The 20437-nt window shown below is 59.7% G+C and overlaps 2 protein-coding genes across 8 annotated transcripts; both read left to right on the top strand.

Annotated features, from left to right (window-relative positions):
* The first annotated feature begins 419 nt into the window (after nucleotides 1–419).
* On the top strand, nucleotides 420–9997 carry LRRC8E (leucine rich repeat containing 8 VRAC subunit E). Of its 5 annotated transcripts, XR_014837646.1 has the most exons (5): nucleotides 3905–4015; nucleotides 4352–4494; nucleotides 5096–7489; nucleotides 9459–9645; nucleotides 9865–9997. XR_014837646.1 is itself a non-coding variant. In XM_003123182.5 (3 exons), exons 2-3 carry the CDS (start codon nucleotides 4357–4359, stop codon nucleotides 7349–7351), a joined length of 2394 nt encoding a protein of 797 aa, XP_003123230.1. In that variant the 5' UTR covers nucleotides 420–503; nucleotides 4352–4356; the 3' UTR covers nucleotides 7352–9221. The 5 variants fall into 5 exon arrangements, 4 of the variants coding, with proteins under 4 accessions (XP_003123230.1, XP_020939552.1, XP_084869180.1 ...); XM_003123182.5 differs by lacking the exons at nucleotides 3905–4015; nucleotides 9459–9645; nucleotides 9865–9997 and adding an exon at nucleotides 420–503 and having other exon boundaries at nucleotides 5096–9221; XM_021083893.2 differs by lacking the exons at nucleotides 9459–9645; nucleotides 9865–9997 and having other exon boundaries at nucleotides 5096–9221.
* A 503-nt stretch (nucleotides 9998–10500) lies between these two features.
* MAP2K7 (mitogen-activated protein kinase kinase 7) lies at nucleotides 10501–20313 on the top strand. Of its 3 annotated transcripts, XM_003354039.5 has the most exons (12): nucleotides 10501–10689; nucleotides 12556–12603; nucleotides 15620–15761; nucleotides 15934–16000; nucleotides 16115–16228; nucleotides 16300–16419; nucleotides 16572–16679; nucleotides 16772–16951; nucleotides 17054–17134; nucleotides 17256–17398; nucleotides 17896–17941; nucleotides 18044–20313. In XM_003354039.5, the coding sequence occupies exons 1-12, from the start codon at nucleotides 10566–10568 to the stop codon at nucleotides 18176–18178; spliced, it is 1308 nt and encodes a 435-aa protein (XP_003354087.1). In that variant the 5' UTR covers nucleotides 10501–10565; the 3' UTR covers nucleotides 18179–20313. The 3 variants fall into 3 exon arrangements, with proteins under 3 accessions (XP_003354087.1, XP_003123245.1, XP_005661317.1); XM_003123197.6 differs by lacking the exon at nucleotides 12556–12603; XM_005661260.4 differs by lacking the exon at nucleotides 12556–12603 and having other exon boundaries at nucleotides 15934–16228.
* The last annotated feature ends 124 nt before the right edge of the window (nucleotides 20314–20437 follow it).

Raw genomic sequence — 20437 nt, 5'->3', positions numbered from 1 at the left:
AACCTGGTCCCACGTCCCTTGATTAAGTCTCAAGGCCAGGTGCCTACACCTGGAGCGAAGAGAGGAGAAGAGGACTTCCACGCGTCCCTAACAGATCTGCACAGCCTGGCTTCTGTAAGGGTGTCCACAGGTTGGCTTTGGGAGCCGAGCACCTCCAGCCCCACCTCAGTTTCCCCGTGTCAGGTCCGCCCCACTGCAGCGGAGCCCAGAGTTCTACGGTTTCCTGCTCCTCCGACCAGCGCCTTGCCCACCTCCGGGACATCAGAATTAGGATCGTCTTCCTCCCGCGATCCCGCAGTACCGGGAGTCTGGGGGCGACCTGGGAGCGGCTGAAGGGAGGCGGGGACGGGACGGCTGGTGGGCGGGGCGAAGCGGGGCGGCTCCCAACTCACATCCCGCCCTCCCTGACTCACCCGGCCAGGCCCGGGAACTCTGCGGGAGTCCCGGCCGCTCCGCTCCGCTCCTGGGGACGCAGGAGTTGGAATCCGCGTCTGGCCCGTGCGGTGAGTAGGTGGCTCTCCGTCCCTGAGGACGGCGTGGCGGGGTGAGGATCTGGTCCACGGGAGGACCGTCCCAGGTGCGGCGGGCACTGTGATCTGAGCCCCACGCCCGTCTGGGGCACAGAAGGAGCTGGGGGTGGGGTGGGGGGCAGAGAAAGGCCCGGCCCTGGTCAGCCCAAGGGCGCCTGTCCAGGGAGCCCAGCAGGCCTGGCCAAGGACGGAGTGAAGATCAACAGGCTGAAATCAACCTGGGGGTCTTGACCACGTCCTCTGCTCTGGGTTCTCCGCTGCTCAGCGGCTTCTAAATCATCCTTGTGTGCCCCTCAATTCCCAGAAACCCTACCACTTGGTGGGGGGGGTTCACCAGACTGTCCCTTCTGGGACTGTTGAACGTCAAGACTCCCCAGACCCTCCAGTCCCGGCAGGGCCACTTGGAAAAGTATAGGTAGGGAGTCCCCAGGCCTGGGGCCCAGAACAGGATCTGCTACTACCGGGCCACCCTCCCCCACCCAGGCCACAGTTTCTCCTTTGTGTAAGTCAAATGTTGGACCTTGTGCCTTCTAAGGCCCACTTCAGGGCTGACAGCTGTCACCATTTCTTCTTTGCTTCTTAGCATGGGCTGTGGGTGGGGGCTGGACCAGAAGCACCCCCCATTGCCATGTGTTTAGAGGAAAGCTGGGGACTTGGGGAGGGCCTGAGAGTGAAGATGCAGGGGTGAGGCATGGGTGAGGCATGGGTGGGTGGAGCTAAGGCTGGATAGGGGCCCTATTCCAGGCCCTAGGCTGACAAGGACATCCTAGCCTGTGTGCCAAGCCAACATCCCCCCCCATCTCTTCTCCACCATAAGGAACCCCCTTCTGAGGTTCTTTTGGCAAAGATGCTTCATCTCAGCCAGACGTTCTCACTCAACATGGAAAGAGCACACACAATCAGACAGAACTGACGTAGGGGTCTGGCCTTGAATGCCTGTTGTAGCTGTGACACCTTGAGAGAGTTATTTCACTCCTCCGTCTGGAAAAGGAGGGTCCCAACATCCATGCTCCCAGAGTTGGGGTGAAAAAAAAAAAAGAAAGGCACTGAGTGGGGGTTCCCACTGTGGCTCAACGGTAACAAATCAGACTAGTATCCATGAGGAGAGGGATCCTCCATCCCCAGCCTTGCTCAGTGGGTTAAGGTCCTGGCATTGCCGTGAACTGTGCTGTAAGTCACAGATGTGGCTCAGATCTGGCATTGCTGTGGCTGTGGCATAGGCCAACAGCTGCAGCTCTGATTCAACCCCTAACCTAGGAACTTCCATATGCTGTGGGTGCATCCCTCATTAAAAAAAAAAAGAAAAAAAAGAAGAAGGCACTGAGGAGTTCCCACTGTGGCACAATAGGATGGGTGGCATCTTAGGAGCACTGAGATGCAGGTTTGATCCCTGGCTCAGCACAGCGGGTTAAGGATCCAGCATTGCCACAGTGGTGGCATAGGTCACAACTGCAGCTTGGATCTGATCCCTGGCCCAGGAACTCCATATGCCATAGGGTGAGCGGGAAAAAAAGGGCAATGAAATGGTCTGGTAGCCATAAGCTCTCTGCCCCAATCCCCCATGAAGCCTTTCCCCGAGCCCTGCCACCAGCCATGTTCAGACAAAGAGTGGGGCAGGCTTGTTTCTGGGAAAGCTTAATGGCAGGTTCAGGATGATCAAGATTGAGTCATGGAGACATAATAATAACCCCACGTCAGTCTCGGATGCTGTTGTGTATACACCTTGCTCTGCGGGAGCCTCTGGGCCATCGGCTGGGGACCCTGGGTGTCTCTGCCTTTGGTAGCAGACCTGGGATGGCCAGTGGCAGAGCTTCCACCAGTGTGAGATGGGTCCTAAAGGATGGCAGGGACTCCTGGGCAAGAAGTTGGTTCCTGCCCATCTGTGGAGCATTTCTGCTGCAGCCCCAGAGTTCCCATTCTCAGGTGAAGGAGTTGAGCAGTGTCCCTCACAGGGACAGGGGGCCAGAACTAGAAGAGCAGATGGCTGGCTCCCTGGTCCTGGGTCTCCCCTTGGCTTAATGTGTATTTGCACTTTGTGCACACTGGTACAGATGTGCACACTCCAGAATGCCCTGAGGATGTCCCTTTTGATGGCTCCAATTTGCCCCCCCGGGGGCTGTTGAGCTGCCCTAAATGTGTTTTTCTATCAGATTCCCCACTGACTGAATCTGTGATGCGCTGGAGCATCTTTACCGGGCTTGTAGTTTAGGACAGACCGTGATACTGATTGTGAGGGATGGGCCACTGGGTGAGGGATTGTGTGCTCTGTCTGTGCACCCCCTTGCGTGCGTCTATGCTGGGTGAGTCAGAACCTGAGTCAGGGGGCTCCCCTAGACCGGGTGTGGGCAGGTGTGTCCCTGTCCCTTGCGTGCCATCCCCCATAGGGAGGTAGAAGCCTCTTACAGGATTAAGGGGTGTGGCGGATTACCTGCCTCAGCCTAGTGGGCAGGCCTGCGTCCTATATCCCTGCCCCCTCTTCCACCTTTTCCTCACTCCGGAGTAACTCTAAGGCCTTTAAGATTTCGGGAACCAAAAAGGAAGTCGTGGAGGTGTCAGCAATTGGCTGAGGTGTGGGACAGAGACCAGTTTCCCCCTGGAGGTGGGTGGGAGGCTGGAGGACCAGCTGGTGGTCCAGATGCCTCCCTTCCTTGTCCAGCCTGCACCTAGTGACAGGCTACCAGGACAAGCATAGCAGGCTCCAGGAAATCTGGGTGAGAAAACAGGGGCTGTGTATTGGGGAGCATGGATGCTGGGCTGGGGGGGGTGATGAGCACCAGCCTAGGAGCTCCCCACAGAGGCTTAGGGGGCTTGCTGCCTCCCTTTCCTTCCCCCTGCAGCCTTGGGGAGAAAGGAGGAGGAGGCTCTCCAGCTGCCTGTCTGAGAGGGTGCTGTCCCAGCTCGTGGTCCACGCCCCCGTGTGACTTGGGCCTGGCTGTCTGTATCTGGAATAATGATACCTTGGTCTAAAATGAAACCCAGGGACAGACAGAGTGGGCTGACCGCCCAGGAGCCTGGCAGCCCAGCCCTGTCCCAGTCGTAGGTGTCACCCTGGCCTCTCTCCCTGTGGGTTTTCTATTTCCCGATCCTCTGCCCCTTGACCCGTCCTGGCACCCCCCCCCCCGCCACTGCCTCTCAGAACCCAGATCTCTGTTTTCTGCCTCAGATCCTGGGCACTAGTCCTGCAAGAAATCCAGGTGTCCTAGTCATTGCCACCCCCCACTCCCCTAGGGCTGACCAGCCTTCAGCTTCGTCACTCCCTGCCCCTGGGGCCCGTAACCAGAGCCAGGCTGCAGCCGGCTTTTCCGGTTGGAGGTTGGAGGTGGTGCCTGGAGCGCCCCTGAAGGGGGTGGGGGGGCCCACGCCCCGGAAGTCCTGAGCCACTGGATTCTCTCTAGCCCAGTGGTGGAGGGAGCCAGGGCTGGCTGCCTGGATCCCCGTATCTGGAGTCGGAGAAGCAGAGCAAGAGTTTCGGATTGGCATCAAGGGTGGGAGGAGATGCCTGGGCTCCAGGAGGAGGCCACACTGGCAAGCTGTGGGGTGTGGGCCCCAGGGACCGCCCCTGCCGAGCTCTGAGAGGGCAAGCAGAGTCAAATGGGGGCAGGGGTCCCAGTGAGCAGAGTGGTGAGGACCGCAGCTGCCTGGCTCCGGGTGGGGTGGTGGGGAATGGAGGGGAGCACACACTTGTGGGTACTGCCAGATTTCAGCGGGGCACAGCGCAGATTGGAAGCCGAGGCGTGTGTCTGACTCTTCGGGGGACACGGCACCAGGCACCCTTTCCTGAGGGTCTCTCTCTGCACCCTCCGTTCCGCACTCTTCCATAGGCGGGATGATTCCGGTGGCGGAGTTCAAACAGTTTGGGGAGCAGCAGCCCGCCTTCAAAGTGCTCAAACCTTGGTGGGACGTACTGGCCGAGTACCTCACCGTGGCTATGCTCATGATCGGGGTCTTCGGCTGCACCCTCCAGGTAAAGGGGCGGGGCGGGGGCGGGGCCTGGTTGGGGGCGGGGCCTGGGATCCCGGAAGTCTTCCATTATCTCCTCACGGTTCTGGAGGCTGGCGGTCTGGAATCCAAGTGTTGACAGCGCTGGTTTCTTCCGAAGGCTGTGAGGGAGAATGTGTTCGTTCCATGCCTCTCTTCTAGATTCTGGTGGCCTGAGGCATTCCTTAGCTTGTAGGTGACGTTTTCCTTAAATCTTCGTAGCATCTTCGTGTGTCTCTGTCCGAATTTCTCCCTTTTACAAAGCACAAAGTCCTACTGGGTCAGCACCCACCCCAATGACCTCAACTTGATCACATCAGCTCTGCAAAGACTATTTCCGAACAAGACAACCATCACAGGTATGGGGGTGAGGACTTCAACATCTTTTCCAAGGACGCAATTCAACCCAGCTCTTTTTTTCAGCCGAAGTCCAATGCCCAGAGGTTTACTGACTCTTCCAAAGTCACAGCCAGCTGGGGACAGTTGAGGATCAAATGGGGTCTCTCCCGCCTTCCGCCTGTTCCCCTCCTTCAACTTCCCAGGCCACCCAGTTTCTTCACCCTCTTTCACCCTCTCCCCCTCCCCAGGTGACGCAGGACAAGATCATCTGCCTGCCTAGCCATGAACTCCGGGAGAACTTATCAGAGGCCCCATGCCAGCAGCTGCTGCCCCGGGGGGTCTCTGAGCAGATGGGGGGCCTACGGGAGGTGAGCGGCCTCAAGAACAACCTGGACCTGCAGCAGTACAGCTTCATTAACCAGCTCTGCTATGAGACGGCTCTCCACTGGTACGCCAAGTACTTCCCCTACCTGGTCGTCATCCACACGCTCATCTTCATGGTCTGCACCAGCTTCTGGTTTAAGTTCCCCGGCACCAGCTCCAAGATCGAGCACTTTATCTCCATCCTGGGCAAGTGTTTTGACTCGCCATGGACCACGCGGGCCCTGTCTGAGGTCTCTGGGGAGAACCATAAGGGCCCCACTGCCGCTGCTGCCACCGGTCGGCCAGCAGTGACCGTGGCAGCCACGGCAGGGCCAGGGAAGGCAGGTGAGGGTGAGAAGGAGAAGGTGCTGGCAGAGCCTGAGAAGGTGGTGACGGAGCCACCAGCCGTCACCCTGCTGGACAAGAAGGAAGGGGAGCAGGCCAAAGCCCTGTTTGAGAAGGTCAAGAAATTCCGCGTGCATGTGGAAGAGGGGGACATCCTGTACACCATGTACATCCGGCAGACGGTGCTCAAGGTGTGCAAGTTCCTGGCCATCCTGGTCTACAACCTCATCTACGTGGAGAAGATCAGCTTCCTGGTGGCCTGCAGGGTGGAGACCTCGGAAGTCACGGGCTACGCCAGCTTCTGCTGCAACCACACCAAGGCCCACCTCTTCTCCAAGCTGGCTTTCTGCTACATCTCCTTCGTGTGCGTGTACGGGATCACCTGCCTCTACACGCTCTACTGGCTCTTCCACCGGCCCCTCAAGGAGTACTCCTTCCGGTCTGTGCGGGAGGAGACGGGCATGGGGGACATCCCTGACGTCAAGAACGACTTCGCCTTCATGCTGCACCTCATTGACCAGTATGACTCGCTGTACTCCAAGCGCTTCGCTGTCTTCCTCTCTGAGGTCAGCGAGAGCCGCCTGAAGCAGCTCAACCTCAACCATGAGTGGACGGCCGAGAAGCTGCGGCAGAAGCTGCAGCGCAACACCCGGGGCCAGCTCGAGCTGGCCCTCTGCATGCTCCCGGGGCTGCCTGACACGGTCTTCGAGCTCAGCGAGCTGGAGGCGCTGCGGCTGGAGGCCATCGGTGATATCACCTTCCCCCCGGGCCTCTCGCAGCTGGTGAACCTGCAGGAGCTCAGCCTGCTCCACTCACCCGCCAGGCTGCCCTTCTCCTCGCAGATCTTCCTGCGGGACCGCCTGAAGGTCATCCGGGTCAAGTGCGAGGAGCTCCGTGAGGTGCCCCTCTGGGTTTTCGGGCTGCGTGGCCTGGATGAGCTGCACCTGGAGGGGCTCTTCCCCCCAGAGCTGGCTCGGGCAGCGACCCTCGAGAGCCTCCGGGAGCTGAAGCAGCTGAAGGTGCTGTCTCTGCGAAGCAACGCTGGCAAAGTGCCCGCCAGCGTGACCGATGTGGCCGGGCACCTGCAGCGGCTCAGCCTGCACAACGACGGGGCCCGCCTACTGGCCCTGAACAGCCTCAAGAAGCTGGCGGTGCTGCGGGAGCTGGAGCTGGTGGCCTGTGGGCTGGAGCGCATCCCGCATGCCATCTTCAGCCTGGGCGCGCTGCAGGAACTTGATCTCAAGGACAACCACCTGCGGTCCATCGAGGAGATCCTCAGCTTCCAGCACTGCCGCAAGCTGGTCACCCTGCGGCTGTGGCACAACCAGATCGCCTATGTCCCTGAGCACGTGCGGAAGCTCCGAGGCCTCGAGCAGCTTTATCTCAGCCACAACAAGCTGGAGACACTGCCCACCCAGCTCGGCATGTGCTCCAGCCTCCGCCTGCTGGACGTCTCCAACAACGGACTACGCTCCGTGCCAGCAGAGCTGGGCCTCCTCCAGAACCTGCAGCACCTGGCTCTCTCCTACAACACCCTGGAGTTTCTGCCCGACGAGCTCTTCTTCTGCCGCAAGCTGCGGACGTTGCTCCTGGGCTACAACCACCTGAGCCAGCTCTCACCCCAGGTGGGGGCCCTCAGGGCCCTGAGCCGCCTGGAACTCCAGGGCAACCGGCTGGAGGCGCTGCCAGAAGAACTGGGCAACTGTGGGGGGCTCAAGAAGGCAGGGCTCCTGGTGGAGGACGCCCTTTACGAGGGGCTGCCAGCCGAGGTGCGGGACAAGATGGAGGCGGAGTGAAGCCAGGGAGGGGCAGGTTGAGGTCCAGGCCTTCCGGATGCTACCACCCCAGAATCTCTACCATTGTCTTCAAGGGAGGTGGTGAGCAGGCCCGGGCCAGGAGACGAGGAGCAGACATGTCAGGCTGGTGGAGCCCAGGCAAGATCGTGGGACTGGTTTGTCTGGGAGGCTGTGGATTTGGGGTGGAACATCCTGGAGGGATTAACTCCGTCATGAGAGTCTCAAACCAAAACCACACCTGTGTCTTTGGCTGGCTGGCCTGCCCCCAGCCCTGGGCCAGAGCTGCTACTCTACCCCCACCTCCCACCCCCAGATATTCTAGCTCAATCAATGCCAATGATGGGGGTGGGGCTCATCCCAATGGGATTTCAACCCTCTCCCCCTGACCCAGACGACTTCCATCTAGTATTCTCTCCCAAGGAGGGGACACAGACGCAAGGGACCAGCTACTCCCGCCCCATAATTTTGATGCTAATCCCCTTTCTATAAGTTGTTTTCTACGGACACGTGAACTCAGACGAATGGTTTTCATATTTGGCTATGCATCAAAAACAATATCCCCAAAACAAAACATCCCAGGCTCCACCCCTGGAAGACTGACTCAGGAGGTTTGGCTGGAGCCCAGGTACTTGTCTGTAGATATAAGCATCCCAAGTAATTCTGATGAAGATGGGCCCAGGCCTGTGTGTTGGGAAGTGCCAACCTTCAGAACAGATCTCTGGATGTCTAAAGCAGGAATTGCAAACTTTTTTTTTTTTTTTTTTTTTTTTGGTCTTTTTGGGATCGCACTCGTGCCATATGGAAGTTTCCACACTAGGTAGGGGTTGAATTGGAGCTGTAGCCACCAGCCTATGCCACAGCTGCAGCCACTCAGGATCCAAGCTGTGTCTGCGACCTATACCACAATGCACAGCATCACTGGATCCTTAAGCCGCTGAGCAAGGCCAGGGATCAAACCCACAACCTCATGGTTCCTAGTCGGGTTCTTTAACCATTGAGCCACGACAGGAACTCCGAACTTTTTTTTTTTTTTTTGATCCCTAGACTCTTTGAGAAATCTGATGAAAGCTGGGTACCTCCTTTCTCAGGAAAATGTTCACACAGATATGTGAAAAGTTCTGCAAACAACTTCGGACGGGAGCTCCCTGGTGACTCAATGGGTTGAGGGACTGGTGTTGTCACTGCTGTGGTTCAGGTTGCTGCTGTGATGTGGTTTGATTCCCTGGCCCCAGGAAGTTCTGCATGCCATGGGAATGACAAAAAAAAAAAAAAAAAAAAAAAAAAAAAAACACACAAAAACTTTAGGCAGTCAACAGATTCCCCCAGGTCCCCTAGGGAGCTGTTTATGGACATCCTAAAGATCATGGACCCCAGGTTAGGAACACCTGTTGTAGGAATTCTCTTGTGGCATAGTGGGTTAAGGATTCAGCATTGTCACTGCAGTGACAGGTTGCTGATGTGTCACAGGTTCAGTATCTCCTTCAGGGAACTTTCACACACTGCAGGTGTGGCAAAAAACAAAACAAAATAAAAAACCCAAACAAACCTGCTGTGGAGGGTACATTTTCCTGAGGACAGGCGGGGACTTGGATCTTCAAATGTTCCCTAAGTGGGAGTTCCTGTGGTGGCGCAGTGGTAACGAACCCGACTAGTATCCATTAGGACGCAGGTTCCATCCCTGGCCTCGCTCAGTGGGTTAATGGATCTGGTGTTGCTGTGGCTGTGGCATAGGCCGGCAGCTATAACTCCGATTAGACCTCTGGCCTGGGAACTTCCATATGCAGGTGCACCCTAAAAAGTCAAAAAAGAGTTCCCTCTGTGAAGCAGGGTATGCTGTTGGGTGCTTAATAAATAATACTAATTATGAGAACTATAACTCCGATCTCTTGTGTCCACTCCTCTCTAAGCCTTTGGTTTCACCAGACCAAGTACAGGCAAGTGGTGACAGACATGTGCCAGAATCAAGGGTATATGTTTTTCTGTACTGGTAGCAGAGGCAGAGAGAGCTCTGCTAACTAGAAAAAAATCAGTGGCATCCTTTGCCTAGCTTTTTTCCCTGGAGAACTGCTCTTCCTTTACCTTCCCTGTTATTCCCCTGGCTCCATAGATTTGGATCTGGTCCACCCAAAAGTTGTCACCAGAGGAGTCCTTAAAAGCCTTTAAAGCCCATCACAGTGTTCCTGTGCCGGAGCCAGCAGGGCAATGACACAGCCTGACCAACCCTGGCCTCCTGAGATCGCCACCTCCGTGGAGTCTGCAAAATGCGAGCCTCCTCCTGGCACCAGGGAGAAGAGGCAAGCTCTCCAGCGGGACCTGGGGTTCCAGATGGGGACATTTCCCCAGCACTCTTCAGATCAGTTAAAGGCACAAAGGCGCCTGGCAGACGCATCTAGCCTCAGGGCCTATTTTCTGCATTGTCCAGGATGGAGGCAGAGTGAATGAAGGAAGCCTTAAAATGTCCCACAGAAGTCTGATTTGGTACTCTCTGCCCTTGTCCTTGGCTCCCGTTGCAGAGATCAGGAGTCACGCTGCTGGATTCCCAGGGCCCCGACAGTAGCCTGAGCCTTACTCCGCCCCTCCTGCAAGCCCTCGGCCAACCCTGAGCCTGTTGAAATGGAAAGGGCTTCCCACGGCTGCCTAATTATGGTAAGGAGGCAGCAATTAAGTATAACAGGGATCCCAATGAAGTACTGTCCAAGACAAGAAAGGCGGTTCTGAGAGGGTGCGGGTGCCAGCGAGGGCCGCGCAGGGAAGGGAAAGAAGGATTAGGACACACCCCGGGCGACCACCCGGGACAGAGGCCAGGAACAGAGCCAAGGCTACGCATGCGCAGCAGCTGCCACACGCAAGACCTCCTCTCCCCCTCTGTACGCTTGCGCGCGGCTTTCTCCGCCCACCGCTCTTTGCGGAATGTGTAAGTGGGTTTCCACACAGCGCCTCTAGCCGGAGCGCACGGGAATTCGCGCGTGCGTATCACTTGGCGAGGACTTGCACGTTGCCAGCCGCGAGCTCTAGGTGGCGGCATCCCTCCGGCTAGGACGAAGCACGCAAGCGCGGAGGTTCGCACGAGGGGAGGGCGGGTGCACACCGCGGGCATGCGCCGTGCGGAGCGAGACGGCGGCTCGGCGGGGTCAACCGAGCGCAGGCGCAGTGCGGTGTTTGTCTGCCGGACTGACGGGTGGCCGGGCGGTGCGCGGTGGCGGCGGCGGGGAAGATGGCGGCGTCCTCCCTGGAGCAGAAGCTGTCCCGCCTGGAGGCAAAGCTGAAGCAGGAGAACCGCGAGGCCCGGCGGAGGATTGACCTCAACCTGGATATCAGCCCCCAGCGGCCCAGGCCCAGTAAGCAGGGCGGCGTGGGGGAGGGGGCGGGCGGGGCGGGGCGCGCGCCGCGGGAGGCCCCGCCCCCGCCGCCAGGCCCCGCCCCCGCTTCCGGGGCGCTCTTGCTCCTCCTCCTTTCCGCCCCACTCCCCGCTGTCTGCTCGCCGGGAGAGGGTCACGTTGACCCAGGGGCATGGGGTTGGCGAGCTCCCGGGCATTACTCCCCCTGTCTGGGGAGTTTCCCCTTATGGGGCCTGGGAGCCTAGCTGCCCGGCTCCAGGCGAAGACCCCCCACCTGATGACCCGTTCCCGTCACCGTGATCCTCGGAGCCTCATTCACCTATTCTAAGCCGAGCTCCTCCTACTCCCTGCTACCGTGACCACATCTAGCTCCTCCGCAAACGTGTACACAACCCTTTTCACCACCTGATTCCACTCCCGCATGTCAGTGACTGTGTCAAGAGGTCCCCTCCCCTCGTCCAGCACCTAGGTCCTTGAGTTAACACACACACCCACACCTGGCCTGGGGACACCTAAAGTCAGTTGACCACATATAATCACCGCTTGTTTCTCTGATCAGATGATTCTCCCACTTCCTCCTTGTGACTCTGTCAGTAGCTCTCTCTTTTGCACTCTGGGATCTTGTCATTAGGCTCAGCAGACCCCCTCCCACATGCAGCCTACCCCCAGTCTACACCGCCCTTCCTCATACTTCTCTGAGTGGTTTCACTGTCACCATCTTGGTGACTGTTTCCAGCTCCTCCAGAAATACACACCCAACTCACACGCGTAGTAGTTTTGTCACCTTGAATTAAGTGACTTCCTTTCCCACACCCACCCAGCCCAGGGACAGATGAGGCCACTGTCCCATGATCTCAGTGCCTGCCTCCCTGGCATCGTGTCATCTGAAATCAAGAGCTGACCCCCAACACCCACACCTGGCCTGGGATCACCACCACCACATCTAATCTCTTTGTTATGTTCTGCAGAACCCCTTCCCCATATCCCCTCAGCTCAGAGTTACTCAGATTTTCCCCCTCCCCAAAGGCCTGATCAGCAGCAACCCCCACACATGGTATCTGTGTCTTTTTTCCTTCCTTCTTTCTTTTTCTGCACTTGGGGCAGGTGAAAGTTTCTGGGCCAGGGATTGAACCCTTGCCACAGCAGTGAAACAACCAACTGAACCACCAGGGAACTCCCTGTGTCTCTCTTGAGCTAGCAAATTGCCATCCTTTTGATGCTCTCTGATAAGATTCTTGTAGCTTGTGTAGGTTCCTATGGGATCACCTTGATAGGTGGAGGAAAACACTCTTCCTCTGGGTACCCCAGCCACTCCCTGCTCACCCAGCCTGACCAAACCCCCCCCCCATGCTTGTGTAGGGTCCACTCCTCATCCTTTCCTCTTCTGATCTGGGTCGGTATGGATTCCTCATGGCATTGGGTGGGGGCGTCTCTTGGGGGCCCAGAAACAACCCTGACGTGGCAGTGCTGGCATCGGACACCGCTGGGGTAGGAAGCCAGGACTGGAGGGTCCCCCCCTGGGCTCTGTAGGACTGATCCCCCACAGCCCCACTGTGGAGGAGACATGCCTGGGTATGGCATCTGAGGTGCCTTGAGGGTTGGCTGTCCAGATGCAGAGCAAGGCGCGGCGAGGCCTGTGGCAAGCAGGCCCCCAGGGAGCCCCCCCTTCCAGGCATCTGTGTCTTGTCAGCTCCATCCCATCCGGTCTTCCCACCTCTGTCGGTCTCTACCCATCTCTGCAGTTTGGTGCCTCGCGCCTCCCCCTCCTCCTTGTTATGATTTGATTTCTTTTCTTTTGGACAAATCGGTTGTTTCTGTTGTGATTTATCGTGGTGTTGTTTTTTTTTCTTCCTTCTCCCCATCCAGTTATTGTGATCACTCTAAGCCCTGCTCCTGCCCCGTCCCAACGAGCAGGTACCAGCCTTTTTATCATCGCCGCTTGGACATCTGCACCATTGACCTAACCGCTGCCCCGGCCGCAGAATGCCGTCCCCCCATCCCTCATCCCCTGTGCTCCGTGTGTGTGTGTGTGTGTGTGTGTGTGTGTGTGTGTGTGTGTGCACGCGTGCGTGCGCAGGTGCTTGCGCATCGCTCCTTCTGTCACTCTCACTCTCTCCTTCCACACCATGATGTCTGGTTTCTGCCCCCCCAGCCATTCCCAATGTGTCCTAACCTCCCGCTCCTCCCTTCTTCTCAGGCTCAGTTTTGGACTCCCTGGGGGAGGAAACAGGCTCCCTCACCAGCTGGGAGTCTGTCACCTGCCACAGGGTCACGTAGGTGTGCGTATGTGTGGGTTCGTGTGTGTGCAGGTGTGCATGTGCGTGAGAGAGAGGGAGGGAAAGTGGGGCCAGCAAGCCACCCTCGCCTGCTGATCCGCCACAGCAGTTCAGCAAACACGAGTTGCCCCCTGTGCTCAGTGGCCTTGGGCTTGAACTGAGTCCCTTTCCTCCTGCAACTGGCGCTTCCCTGGTGGTGGGGGGCGGTGAGCGCCGAGGGCAGGGAGGAATGGAGGAGGCCTTGGAGGGGAGGCCACTAGGGAGCAGGGTTGTGGGTTCTGTGGGATGGGGGTGTGATTGGGAAGCCTCTGGAGCAGGTGGGATTTCAGCAAATTCCCTTGGGAGGGGGTGGGGGGGGCGCAGGGATGGAAGCAGAGGAAATAGGCTTGCCAGGGCCCAAGGGGAGGTGCCGGGGGTCTGGAAACAGATGAGTGGGGGTGTGCTTTTGTAGGGGGTGTCAGGGAGCTGCGAGAGACGAGGTGGGGGTCTGGCCTGTTGATCCTTGTGTGTGCCAGTGGGACCAGGTTGGGAAGTTGTGTATCTGTGTGTGTGTAAGACGGTGAAGGGGAGCTGGCTCTGTTGGGGGCTCTGTGGTGTATTGTCTGCCCATCTGCATGTGTGTGGGGGTTTGTGCCTTGCCTTTTGCGTTTGTGCCATGCCTTGTATGTTTGTGTCTGTGCGTGTGCACGCGTGTGCGAGTGTTGGCTGACAGCCTGGAACGTTTGTGGCTCCTGATGGCCGCATGCTCCCTCCGTCGTCTTCCGTTCTCTCTCGTTCATTTTTCTCCTCTCTCTCTCCCTTTCAGCCTCTTGCTCCCACTCTGCCCTCCTGACCTGCCGTTGGCCCGTCACCACCTCTGTGATCTCTGTTCTCAGGGTCTCTGTATACCGTCACCCCCCCCCCCCCAGCCACCCTGCCCTGGCTCCCCTCAAATGCCTACCATGCTTCAGTTTGTGGGGCTGGTTGGAAGCCTCTGTCTCCCCACAGCCTTGGCCCTGGGCTGTGGGGCAGCCCTGAGGGCCCGGCGGACTGTGTCAAGGAGGGGACCAACAGGGCCCAAGAGGCGTGGGGAGGGAGGGGTGTGATCCTCACCCAGAGAGCTGATGGTGTGGGGCAGGGCAGGGGATCTGATGCCTCCAGGGAATCTGAACCTGACAGTGGCTCCAGGGTCCCGTTGCAGGGAGTGCAAGGCCCCTCGAGAGTCTTAGAGATTGTCCAGCCAGAGAGGAGGTGATTAGGACTCAGATTCTGGCTGTGGTAGAGCAGAGCACAAGACAAGAGGCCTCCAGGCCAGTGGGGGGCACTGGACCTGGCCGAACCCCTGGGCTCCCCAGAGCTCCTCCATCGTTCCTGCCAGGGCCTCAGAGGACAGCAGGCCAGGCTCATGGACCTGCCCCTCGCTCTGGCTGCATCAGGGTTGAGGGCCAGCGGGGCAAGCGGCTGAGCCCTCTCTGTCACTGGGCCCCCATCACCAGGTGCCGTAGGAGGAAAAGCTGGGCCGCAGAGGAGGTATGGAGTGAGAGGAGGTGCCAGCTGAGGGCTGTGGAGAGTGGCAGGCCCCAGGCTCCTGGCCCGCTCTCCAAGGGAAGGTGAACCTGGGTGGTGCTTGTAGCCAGTTGGCCTCCACAGCCAGGGACCCCCTTCTGGAGGCCATGTGCCTGGGACTCCAGGCTTCAGGGGTTCGCTAGAGAGTCATCTGTCTTCCAGGGCTGTACTGGCCTCTGCTCCCTACACTGTGGCCCACCTAATCAGAGAGGCCCCTAGTCTCTCAGGGCACCTACTCTCCTGTCCCAGGCTCCTCTCCAGCCCGTCCCTGCAGCATCTCCTCTGGGCGGCTGGGCTCCAAGTCTTGGCTCCCGTCTGTCTGTCTTTTGCCCTCCTGTCCCCTAACGCCGCCTGCCCATCCTGGGGTGCCCGCTGCCTGCCCGCTGCCTGCCCGCCTGCCTGTAGCATGCCCAAGCTGTCCGCATGCAGGCTTCTGAAAAGAACCAAACTCCCTGCCTGTCCCGGCACCCACCCCCCAAGTCCCACTGGTCCCCTGGACCCCCTCACCTGATGGACACAGGCCCAGCCTGGGGTCCTGCCCCTGCCCTGTTGGCCCTAGCTCTGCAGGCCAGGCCTGGAGGCTCATGGAAGAGCCCTCTGGCCAGAGGGTGGCCCTCCATGACCCTGACATGGAACTTGGGCGAGGCAGCCAGAAGCCTGGGTCCCTCGCCCACTCTTTCCCCAGGGGGGTCCAGCCAAGTTCAGTGCCACCCACAGCACCAGAGCTCAGGCTGATCCTAGCGGGAATTCCTGCCTTGCGTGGTCCAGAGTGTGGGCCCTGGGCTTCCTGGGTAGAGGTGGGGAGGAAAGGGACACAGCAGGGAGGCAGCAGGGTAAACTTGGGGATGAACCCTCTGCCTCTTGGGGACCATCCCTCCCCCACCAGCCCACCACAAATCTTCCAGGATGGGCGGTGGGTGGTTGTGGGAGAAGGCCCCCTCCCCAAGAATGGTCTGAGAGCAGAGAGCTCCCCCAGCCCATTAAGGCAGGGGGCTGTGCTGGCCTTCCTGAGGGATAACAGGGAGGGGAATATAAGGGTGCCAGGCCCTGGAGTTGGGGCCACCTAGGAACTAATCCCCTCTCCACCCCTGGTTCTCACCCCCCCCCAGCCCTGCAGCTCCCACTGGCCAACGATGGGGGCAGCCGCTCACCATCCTCTGAGAGCTCCCCGCAGCACCCCACGCCTCCCACCCGGCCCCGCCACATGCTGGGGCTCCCGTCAACCCTCTTCACACCCCGCAGCATGGAGAGGTGAGCGGCCAGGGAGGGGCAGTTGGGAGGTCAGTGTGGGGTTGGGAGCACCATGGGGCCAGCCCCAGGGAGGAGCTGATGAGCTCTGTGGAACCCCCCTGTGTAAGGGGCTGGGGCAGCCTCAGGTTGGTCAGGACTTCTATCCACTGGTACCCACTCCCTGTCCCCCCAGCATTGAGATTGACCAGAAGCTGCAGGAGATCATGAAGCAGACGGGCTATCTGACCATCGGGGGCCAGGTACCACGCTTCCTTCGGTTTCCCACAGGGAGGGTGGGTGGGACCCAGCCGATGGGCTGGGCCAGGGATGTGGGCAGAGCCCTATGGAGCCCCAGCCCTGGCTTTCCTCTCCAGCGCTACCAGGCAGAAATCAATGATCTGGAGAACCTGGGGGAGATGGGCAGCGGCACCTGCGGCCAGGTGTGGAAAATGCGTTTCCGGAAGACCGGGCATGTCATTGCTGTCAAGGTGAGCCCACCCCAGCCCTGGGTGGTCCTCGTGCCCATGGCTGGCACTAAGATCCCCGCTGTCCCGTGCAGCAAATGCGGCGCTCGGGGAACAAGGAGGAGAACAAGCGGATCCTCATGGACCTGGACGTGGTACTCAAGAGCCACGACTGCCCCTACATCGTGCAGTGCTTCGGGACCTTCATCACCAATGTGAGCAGGCCGCTCGCCCCATCAGGGGAGCCCTGGAAGCCTCCCGGGCTGGTCTCTGAGCTAGTCCATGTCCCCTCCCCCGCGACCTGAGCCCTAGGGTGGGGAGGAGGGTTCAGCTGCCCCCACCAAGCCACCGCCTGCTGCCCCCGCAGACGGACGTCTTCATCGCCATGGAGCTCATGGGCACGTGCGCTGAGAAGCTCAAGAAGCGGATGCAGGGCCCCATCCCTGAGCGGATCCTGGGCAAGATGACAGTGGCGGTGAGCGGCTGGCTGGGGTGCAGGCTGGCGGGCAGGTGGCCCCCAGGCCCGGTCCTGGCCATCATTGGTACCCTCCCCTGCCCACGCCGCAGATTGTCAAGGCGCTTTACTACCTGAAGGAGAAGCACGGTGTGATCCATCGCGATGTCAAGCCCTCCAACATCCTGCTGGATGAGCGGGGCCAGATCAAGCTCTGCGATTTCGGCATCAGTGGCCGCCTCGTCGACTCCAAGGCCAAAACGCGGAGCGCAGGCTGCGCAGCCTACATGGCAGTAAGTGGGGCCCAGCAGGGCCCGGTGGGCGGGTGTGAAGGGTGGGCGATGCACCTTCCCCAGCCATGGGTCCATCCACCCTCTCCCACCTCCCACCGGCAGCCCGAGCGCATCGACCCCCCGGACCCTACCAAGCCTGACTACGACATTCGGGCAGACGTGTGGAGCTTGGGCATCTCCTTGGTGAGTGGGGGCCTCTGCCTTTGGAGGCCAGGGCTAGGGTCTTCTTGGAGGTTGGACGCAGGCGGCAGGGATGGCAGAACCCTGTCCTCGGCCGGACCAACCCTGCCTATCTCTCTCTCAGGTGGAGCTGGCGACAGGACAGTTTCCCTACAAGAACTGCAAGACGGATTTTGAGGTTCTTACTAAGGTTCTGCAGGAAGAACCCCCACTCCTGCCCGGTCACATGGGCTTCTCGGGGGACTTTCAGTCCTTTGTCAAAGACTGGTGAGGAAGCAGGGCGAGGTCAGAGGTGGCCCTGTGCTCACTGCTGCTGGGCAGGGGAGGGGGGGCCCCGGATGGGGTTGGGGGCTGCAGGCAGGAGCTGGCGCCTGAGCCCTGGGAGCTGGGAGCTGGGTTTGGACTCAGCCTAAGTGGACACCGGGCCCTGTGGGTATGTGGCAGAGTGGCCTTTGCGCTCCACTGTGGGGGGCTATGAACAAGCAGAGGGTGCCCCAGGGTTCAGGGTCTGAGTGTCCTACACTGGTGAGCTGAACTGTGGGAGCAGGACATCCTTGTTGGAGCCTTCCTTGGGGGTGCCCAGCCGCTTCTCCTGCGGGGGTCTCAGTGCAGGCAGGAGCCTGTCACAGTCGGAGGGCCCGAGGGCAGACCCCAGGATCCTCTGTCAGCACAGGGCCTGGGGGCAGTGGCGGCTCCTTGCCACAGATCTTGCAGACCCAGACCCGACTCCCAACTCTCACTTCCTTTTCTCTCTCTCTTTCTAGCCTTACTAAAGATCACAGGAAGAGACCAAAGTATAATAAGCTACTTGTGAGTATCTGGGGCCCCTCTCAGCCCCCATCCTGAGCCCCTCACCCCACTGCCTGCCCAGCTGGACACCCTTGTCCTAAGCCCCCACCTTGGGCCCCACAGGAACACAGTTTCATCAGGCGCTACGAGGCGCTGGAGGTGGACGTGGCATCCTGGTTCAAGGATGTCATGGCGAAGACCGAGTCGCCTCGGACAAGCGGGGTCCTGAGCCAGCACCACCTGCCCTTCTTCAGGTAGCCACGTGGCGGTGGCCAGCCTGCCGGGGGCCAAGGGTGCGGCCACAGGCCCCCCTTCCCCACTGGGTTACCCAGCTGCCTGCCAGGGGAGCCCTGGGACCTGGACAGCCGCTGAGGGCTGAGGACAGAAAGTAGGGGGCGCCGACCCACCCCCGACTCCCTGCCCACCAGCCATGGACAGACGGGCCCGTCAGGCCCCAGCACTTCCCGTCCCGGGGTCAGCCGGCCGTGCGCGTCCCCCCCCCCGCCCCCCGAACCCCGACAGACACTGTGAACGGAAGACAGCAGGCCGCGAGCAGACTCGCTATTTATTCAGTTGTAACCTCTGGGCTGGGGCGGCCCCAGGGGCCAGGAGAGAGCCGCCCGTCTGCACCCTCCAGCACTCACTGCGCTGTCCCCACTGCCGCCCCATGCACGTGCACCCCGGCCCCACCTTCCTCTCTGTCACCTCCCTCTACCTCTCTGGCTTTCCCCATCTCCCTCCCTGGCTCTGCTTCTCTCCTGGCCCAGGCCCGGGCTCTGCCACCCCTGGCAAGACCCTGGGTCCGCTTAGGTGTCTGGCAAGCAATGAGTCTGTTGGCTGGCGTTCCTGTGGACGCTGCGACTGCAGCCGGGCCCGGGCTGGTCTCTTTCTCTCTCTCTTTTTGATCTCAGGGGGTCCTTTTTGGAGTTTATTGTATTTTATTGTACTTGGTGGGGTGTTTGGGGGGTGGGGGGCGGAGAAGAGCTTGTTCTTAATGGGGTTTGTCGGTACCTTCAGAAACTTTTACCAAAGTCATGTTTAGCTGCTTGTGGTGGAAGCCCCCCCCAACCCCGACTGCCTGTCGGGGCTCGGGGGCTGGGGCTGGGGGCCGAGCCATGGGGGCCTGGGCCACCACCCAGGAGAGACTAGTCCCAAAGGTGGGCTCCGGGGGGGCTCCTCCCTTGGGGCTGGAGACTGGCCACAGCTTGGTGGGGTGAATCGAAGACCTCAGGGGTGGAGAGAGCCCAAAGGGCCTCGGCCACACAGGGTGGCCTTCAGGGAAGGCAGGCGCGGGGCGTGGTGGAGGGCAACAGGTGCTGGTGCGGCAGGGAGGCGGCACAGGGAATGGGTGACAGGAGTGGGGTCCGTGGGGCCCAGGGAGGCAGGGATTGAGGGTGCAGGGAGTGGATGTATGGGTTTGAGAATGTGTGACAGGGACAGAGGTGGGGCAGGCCGAGGGCTGGGCGTGTGGAGGTGGTCACGCCCTTGCAGTGGCCCTGAGCGCCCCTCGACTCACCCAGAGCTGGCCAGTCCCCAGCCCACCCTGAGGCCCCGGGCCCCAGCATCCCCGGGGTTCTGCGCAGCAGCCAGAGCGAGCGGGAGGGGGTGTGTTTCCTTTTTGTTGGTGATGCATGCAAATCAAGTGGACAACGAAACAAAATAGCAAAAAAAAAAAAAAAAAAAAAAAAAACCATAAAAACCAACCAACGCCAAAGGTGAGGAACCTCGCTGGTTGTAGCTGAAGCAATCTAGACTAGGCATCACTGGACCCTCCATTTGTCCCACGACTCGAGTTACTACTAGGATAGTCACAAATGCCGCATGTTTAAAAAGTACTCGCAGTCATCTTCTCTCTGCCCCTGCGCCGCCCCCCCCCCCCGGGGGGGGTGGCCACCTTCTCTCTCTCTCCAGTCCCTTTTGTGAGGGGAGGGGGCAGGGTGAGGGGCCAACAGGCCTGGCCCCTGCTCTCCCTTGCCAGGCCAGGCCCAGCCCCGGGGGCCTTTGTGGATGGCTGGGAAGGTCGCGTGGCTGGCCCCAGGGCCTGCGCAGGCCCAAGGCCAGCTGCCTGGGTTTATTTTTTATTTAACTTGATTTTCTGTTTTGTGTGTGTCCACCCGTCCCCCCGCCCCCACCCTTCAGTGTTAAGTGGGAGCCTCTCCCCACCTGCCTCTCCCATGTCCCACCCCTACCCCAAGTCACCAGTCACCAGCCATCCCTCTGGACCAGGCAGAGGGCAGAGCGGGCAGTAAGGGGCCTGGCGTGGCCTGGCCCAGCCCACAGGTCCATGACCCCTTCTCAGGCCACCAGTATTGCCCCCATTCCTTTTTAAAATGAAATGCCCTTGTTTGTAAATCCTTAGATGCTTGAGAATAAAATCCCTCCCTTTTCATCCACTGAGTCTGTGGTGTGTCTTGAGCCTGGCAAGACCTGGCAGTGGGAAGGGATTGTGAGCCTTGACCTTGGGTGTGGGGTCTGGGGGAGTGGGCCATTCCGGTGGATGAGGCCTCTGCATCAAGG

The sequence above is a fragment of the Sus scrofa genome, chromosome 2, assembly GCF_054392235.1.
Source record: "Sus scrofa isolate SSC_HxYL_T2T_F1_AM1 chromosome 2, Sscrofa_HxYL_maternal_Yorkshire_Landrace_v2.0, whole genome shotgun sequence".
Taxonomy (NCBI): Eukaryota; Metazoa; Chordata; class Mammalia; order Artiodactyla; family Suidae; genus Sus; species Sus scrofa.
Note: the sequence above shows the minus strand (reverse complement) of the source record. Positions and strands in the feature narration are given on the sequence as shown.

Bases quoted from the DNA above. Each gene is read 5' to 3' on its own strand.
- LRRC8E (XM_003123182.5), top strand. From the start codon at position 4,357: ATGATTCCGGTGGCGGAGTTCAAACAGTTTGGGGAGCAGCAGCCCGCC. The intron at 4,495-5,095 runs GTAAAGGGGCGG...CCCCCTCCCCAG, and splicing joins TCTTCGGCTGCACCCTCCAG to GTGACGCAGGACAAGATCAT.
- MAP2K7 (XM_005661260.4), top strand. From the start codon at position 10,566: ATGGCGGCGTCCTCCCTGGAGCAGAAGCTGTCCCGCCTGGAGGCAAAG. The intron at 16,420-16,571 runs GTGAGCAGGCCG...CTGCCCCCGCAG, and splicing joins TCGGGACCTTCATCACCAAT to ACGGACGTCTTCATCGCCAT. The intron at 16,952-17,053 runs GTAAGTGGGGCC...TCCCACCGGCAG, and splicing joins GCTGCGCAGCCTACATGGCA to CCCGAGCGCATCGACCCCCC.